Here is a 6,883-nt window from a genome sequence, read left to right on the forward strand (position 1 = left end):
TGTCTCTGTGTGTCTTTATGTGTCTCTATATGTCTTTGTGTGTCTCTGTGTCTCTATATGTTTCTCTCTGTCTCTATATGTCTTTGTGTGTCTCTGTGTGTCTTTATGTGTTTCTTTGTGTCTTTATGTGTCTCTTTATGTTTCTCTCTGTCTCTACATGTCTCTTTGTGTGTCTCTGTGTGTGTGTTACTCTGTGGGACAGGTTAAGTTTTGCAGGACGTTCTGCTTGGTGTCATCCTCTGGACTGAGGACAGAAGCAGACGGAGACGAGCTGAAATCCGTTGGAGGACGTCTTCACGGCAGAAGTTTTACAGTCGAGTGAGAGAAGTGGCAGCAGCCTCTGCTGTTGCACGTTGAAAGGTCACGATGTGCACGAGTGTTTGACGGCTGCTGTTGCTTCCTTTGATTTCTGGCCACAGACCGATGAGGCTGTTTCTTACAGAGAACATTACATAAAGAAGAAAACACAAACGCTGTTCTTTGTAAATATATAAACACTTTGTTTGTGTTTTTGTTTTTTCAGGCTCGTAACAAACAGAGCGGAGAGCTGGCAGCTATTAAAGTCATAAAGATGGAGCCAGGTGAGAGGTTTTTGTTTAAAATCCACCAGTTTTTACTTCATGTAGCGTGTCACAGAGGCCAGGTGAGCTGCAAAGCATTCTGGGTAGCCTTGTAGCAATAATGTGTGCACTGTTAAAGATTCTGGTTCTGGGTTGTTCCTATTGGTTGTGAAGATAAATTAGTTTCAACAGTACCGTATTTTTCGCTGTATATGTCGCACCTTTTTGCATAAATTAGCAAATCCTGCAATTTATACACTGAAGCGACTAATATACATTTTTTCCCATATTTATAACCAAATTTTTGGCTGAGATCTGACGATTTCATTCATTCTGAGAAATATTGAACACTACCATTTTTAGCCACTAGCGGACCCTTGACCAATATGGCAAGCCAAGTGTCTCATTAATAGGTAAAAGTGGCTATTAGTGAGACACTTGGCTTGCCATACAAAACCACCTTCGTCTCGCTCCGAAACTCCTGGAGCAAACATCAAATCAGCTTCATTTCACTGCGTCGCCCAGGAGAAATGCAGCTGATTGGATTGTTAAAGCGCATTTATTAAATAAAAGTTCAACTGGGACACACGTTTACTATAATGTTGAGCAAACAAATAATTGTTTTTAGGTGGTTATCTTGTTAAGTTTTGAAGAAATGCACAACAGTTCCTCCCTCTACGCACTCCCGCAGCCGGGAATCGATTTTTGAAATGCAGCTGATCTGACCATTAAAGTGCATTTATTAAGGAACAGTTAGACTGAGACACTGTAGGAGTTGTGGTTTTGTCCTTGGTGTTGTGTTCATGTCTGTGTCCCCCTGATCCCCTATTTACGTCTCTATAGGGTTTGTGTTTCTTTGGTGTCTAGCCCCATCTTGTGTCGTGTTTATGTCCTGCGTCTTCAGTCTCTGTCTCTGGCATCTGTGATCACTCACAGGTGTCTTCACTTTGTCTGATTGGTGTTTCCTGTATATAAGTCTGTGTCTCTGTGTTAGTCTTTGTGCTGGCGTTGTCTACTGATCACCGGTGATGACCTGTCCATTGTGTGAGTACCTCCTGTTCGTCCTTGTTTGTTTTTGCGGCCCCGTCAGCTCTTTTGTTTTGTTAATAAATTCTTTATTTTATATATCTCCTGAGTCCTCCTCGCCTGCTTGCCTGCACAACTGGGTTCACAAGCACCAATTTGTGACAGACACACCTTTGCTATAATTTCGAGCAAACAAATAAATGTTTATAAGTGTTAAACTTGTTAAATTCTTGTTAAAGTCCTCCCGTGCACGCTCTCGCAGCCGCTGTTTGGCAGCCAATCGTTTTTTGGCACAACACCGGCCCACGTTTCCGGGTGGTCAGCAGTGACGCATAATAGATGCAACATATACGGCGAAGCAACTCATTTATGTTTTTCCACTTTATTAGACGTTTTTGAACTGATGAAACTTATAGGGCGGTGTGACGTGTACGGCGGAAAGTACGGTAGTCACACAAGTATATCACAAGGTTCACAAACACAGTTTCTCAAATGTACACATTTAAAATTGCACCCGTAGGAATATTCTGTGCGTACAAATAGTGAAATACACGTGCACAAATCACCTGCTGTGCACGGATCATGAGTGAACGGATCAGCTTTGTGACTTTAGAGCAGAGGTATTCAGCTAAACTTCTCCTGACCATAAACTAAGTATTACAATAATCTGTTACCTTTTAAATGTGTTGATTTGGCTGCATTGAATCATAAATGCAATAAACTTAACCCAAAAGTGTAATTCAGATTACATTTCAAGATTTATCTTCATACAGTAAACGTAGTGATGTTCTAATGTGAAACAATATCACACACAAGAATGACTCCCTGCGCCTCCTATTGAACACAGTTATTGTGGCGATCTGGTAGTTAATGTTGAACTCAAAGTGCCGGCAGACCACGGAGACTCTGAGATTAAAATCAGAAGTAGTTTATTAAATGAAACGAAACAAAAGGCACATAAGGCTCAGGACACGGAGGGAAGACGGGACGTGGAGGTTGACAGTAAAATGCCCAGACAACGAGGAGCACAGAAGACTTACACACGCTAACGACAGGCGATGAAAAACACCTGGGGAAGGAGGGAGGAGCTGATTACAAGAGGGAGTAACACCGAGGAGAGCAGGACAGACCACAAGACGGAGACACACACTAGAAAACACAAATCCTCACAAATATTATTCCGATAGCTCTGACTTGCTAAATCGTTGAGCTTTTCAAAATAAAACAAATGTTGAATGTTGAATCATTTGGAGGACAAACAGAATCGGCCAATTTTCTAGAAAGAATGGCGGCTCCACTAGTGATGTAGTGCTTGAGACCGGTCTCAAGACCACTTTTTGATGGTCTTGGTCTTGTCTCGATCTCGGACATTGAGGACTCTGGATTTTATTTCAAGACCAGTCAAGACCACAACTGTGGAAATATCACTAAACTGCCAGAATATTGTCCAGTTTATTTGTCAACATCTTTGTTTTTATTTGATGCAAAATGTTAAAGTCCAAGCGAAAACGTGACTCATTGCTAAATACATGTTTTTGTTACCGCTGTCACGCCCACCCCCTTTCACTCGCACATGGTTCTGTACCAACAGAACATTACAGAGAACAGAACGTAACGTCGCAACCAGGGGTGAAAGTAAGTCGGTCCGGTCCGGTACTGTGTACCACTAAAGTATTCTGTGCCGGTACGCAGTACCTGGAAGAGAGGGGAGCATCTGTCTGATGTAAAGCCTCATTCAGAACCAGTCACAGCTGCACTTTGGGTCAGAATAGATTCTCTAGCAACAATCAGTCTAAAACACGACTTAATCAGTTAATAAATAGCTTTTTGTCTCATTTCAAATTGTTTCTGAATCGTTCGTGCTGGAGCCTTAACTCTACCGCGGTGAAGTTAGTTTTACGTTGGATATTCGAGCTCCGTGGCTTCAGCGGTGCGTTCCTCTCATTCGATCCGAAGCAGGCAGTCTGATGTTGGTCAGCTGCACTCAGTCTGCCCCTCCTCCGAGACGTAAAGGTTCACTTAGGGACCGTCAACAAATTACCGAACCAAACACTCTTCAGAAACAAAAATTAATATATTCTGTATCATTTGACCCACTGACACGAGACTAATATTAAACTACTGTAATAGACCCGACACACAAGACACCATCATTTATTTCTCATTTTACATCATTTTCTAATTAGTTATTGAGCAAAACCCATGGTTTTTGAACAAATAAATTATGTAAAATTAGAAAATGCTTTAAATTGAGAAATAAATGAGGGTGCCTCGTCTGTCAGGTCTATTAGAGAAGTTGAACACAAGTTTTGTGTCAGTGGGTCACATGACATGAAAATTATTGTGCAAAAACCACTGAATGTCTGATTTCTCTATAGCTTTGAAAATGTATAAAAGCTGATGCATTCATTTAAAAGCAAACTTAAAAGTTGTAGTATGTCACTTTTATAAAAAAATGTTTTATAAAAGTGACATTTTTTTTACATATTTGTTAAAACTGTCACTATGTCGTGACAGTATAATGTACGACAGATAATCTGTGAAAAGATTGAGCTCCAAGACCTACGGTCTTGGTCTCGACTTGGTCTCGAACCCCAAAAGTCTTGGTCTTGTCTCGGTCTCGTTACACTCTGGTCTCGGTCTTGACTTGGTCTTGGGTTAGGTGGTCTTGACTACAACAGTGGGCTCCACCCAGAGTGGGATGGATGCCGTCTCCCTGCATCAGACCAGGTTTCCCCTAAAAAGCACCCAGTTATCTACGCAGCCCAACAGGACGTTTATAGGGAATGCACTTCCTGTTGGGGTGATAGTGTGTTAACAAAATAAAGGAAGTGATGTCGTTTGAGCACAACTCTGTTGTGTATTTTACTGCTACCGCTAACAAGTTGCTACAATAGCGAAATCTTTTTGACTCTAAGAAACAAACAAAATGAACGTGTTGCTGCTCGACCCGTCGACAAACACGGGACTGGATTATTACTTCATCACGCTGGTTCCACTGATGAAGTTTAATCTGGTGCAAGACCTCAGACTTGTTTTAAAGCAACACAGTTTCTGTTTCCTTCGCCATGATTCCAGATTATTATAATAATTTTTATCATAAATCTGGCCGTGTGCGAAAAATTATTTATGAGCAATTGTAAAAAAAAAAAAAAAAAATTCAATAAAACGTCTGGAAAGTGAAGTTTTGGAGTCGACCCAATTCAAGATGGCTGCCACAGCCATCTGATCTTCAGAATCACAAGACTGGCTCAAACTCAGTGGGTTTTATTGTGGTAAAATTTGAGGTGGTAGTAGCTGAGCGTCCTTCCCAACGAGGGCTCTGAGTGTGATCACAAAACGTGATTTTCAAGGTTTAACCAAAAGAATCTTCAGCTCTTGTTTTTCAGTGGCGGGTGACGTGCATTCAATCTGCTGAGCCTTTGTTTTCTAGAGACGCAGCACAAGAACTCACCTGGAGCTCAAGAAACAAACATAATCTGTGTTTTTCTGCTCTAATCTGAGACGAGGACCATCTTGTTTTGTGTCCCACAGAGGATGATTTCTCCATCATCCAGCAGGAAATCATCATCGTGAAAAGCTGCAAACATCCCAACATCGTAGCTTATTACAGCAGCTACATACAGTAAGAAGCCCCGTCTCTGTTTGTGTGTCTCTGGTCCCGGACGCAGCCGTTAACTCGGACGTTCTGGTCTTCCTGCAGAGCCAACAAACTGTGGATCTGTATGGAGTTCTGCGGCGGAGGTTCCCTTCAGGACATTTACCACGGTAAGTACCGGAGAGCGAGACGTGTTTGTGTTCATGCTGCTGTAGCTGAGTGGTTAGAGCAGTCGTCCAATGCAAGAGTTGGGGGTTTGATTCCACCAGCAGTCACATGCTGAAGTGTCCCTGGGCAAGACACTGAACCCCTCATTGTCTCCGATGTGCGTGACATCGGTGTACGAATGTGATAAAGCTCTGATTATTCTTTGTATAGATCTAGTAGAGTGCTGTATGAACGGGTGAATGAGGCACAGATTGAAGTGTAAAGAGCTTCGAGTGTCTTGATAAAATAAAAAAGTTCTGTAACGGTCCATTTACCATTCACGTCTGAAGAACCTAAGTCCAACACTTTTCATCTATCTGATGCAAGGCAAATGAGTTTAAGGCAGTTTAACACAAATAAAACTAAAACTTGTTCGTTCAGGAGATGAGTAATAATCTAAACGCAACACAAGTGTTACAAAAACGGCTTTAATAACGTTTTATTCAATTTAAAAAAATCTATAAACACGATGAGATCCTTCTCTGTCACTCATTAAAGCTTTAAAGAACTCATAATTTTTATACTTTGAGTCAAAATCTAACTCATATAAGAGTAATAACTGATGATGGTGATCATGTACTGTCTGTGTTTGGGTTTTAGCAGCAAAGGGATTTTAAAGAAACTCTCAGGATGAAACCATTGGATGTTCATCCACAACTGATTACCTTTTGGAATAAACCTAACTCAAGATGGCTGCCACAGATAATCCCCCTTAGCCAGAATGGTTCTGTATTTACAGTAGCATCCTGTGAAAATAAAACATGGTTCTTGAGGAACCGTTGGCTGTTTGAACCATATTAAAGGGTGACAGTGTGTCACTAGTTTGACAGTTCATGTGCTGACGTGTGGTAGTAGCTGAGAGTCATTCTGAACACATACTCTGAGTGCTAACAGGTCGTATAAAGTCCTTGTTGGAAACAGCATGCAGGGTGGCGGGTGATATGCATTCACCCAAGGACTGCTAATTTTGTGCAGCACAAACCGTCCTGCCTGAATCAAAATGATCACTGGTTGGATGATGGTTGGATGATGGTTGGATGTTGGATGATGGTTGTATGTTGGATGATGGTTGGATGATGGTTGGATGTTGGATGATGGTTGTATGTTGGATGATGGTTGTATGTTGGATGATGGACGATGATTGGATGATGGTTAGATGTTGTATGATTGTTGGATGTTGGATGATGGTTGGGCAATGGTTGGATGATGGATGATGATTGTATGATGGTTAGATGTTGGATGATTGTTGGATGATGGTTGGGCAATGGTTGGATGATGGATGATGATTGGATGATGGTTAGATGTTGTATGATTGTTGGACGAGTGTTGGATGATGGTCAGACGATGGTTGAATGATGGTTTGAAGCTGGATGCTGGTTAGATGATGGTTGGTTGTTGGACAATGGCTGGATGATGGCAGGATGTATGATGGTTGGATGTATGAGTGTTGGATGATGGTTGGACGATGGTCGAACAATGGTTGAATGATGAT

General features: G+C 41.6%; 1 protein-coding gene across 1 annotated transcript in view; it reads left to right on the forward strand.

Moving 5' to 3' along the window:
- The first annotated feature begins 366 nt into the window (after positions 1-366).
- The window catches only part of LOC119411010 (mitogen-activated protein kinase kinase kinase kinase 5), a 31,967-nt gene continuing 25,450 nt past the window's right edge, over positions 367-6,883 (forward strand). The window contains exons 1-4 of the mRNA XM_037677931.1: positions 367-378; positions 524-581; positions 5,121-5,211; positions 5,290-5,354. Coding sequence (XP_037533859.1) covers positions 367-378; positions 524-581; positions 5,121-5,211; positions 5,290-5,354 — 226 coding nt within the window. The remainder of the gene's footprint in view (positions 379-523; positions 582-5,120; positions 5,212-5,289; positions 5,355-6,883) is intronic.

This window comes from Nematolebias whitei, chromosome 6 (assembly GCF_014905685.2).
Source record: "Nematolebias whitei isolate Nwh7 chromosome 6, NemWhi1, whole genome shotgun sequence".
In the NCBI taxonomy this organism is placed as follows: domain Eukaryota; kingdom Metazoa; phylum Chordata; class Actinopteri; order Cyprinodontiformes; family Rivulidae; genus Nematolebias; species Nematolebias whitei.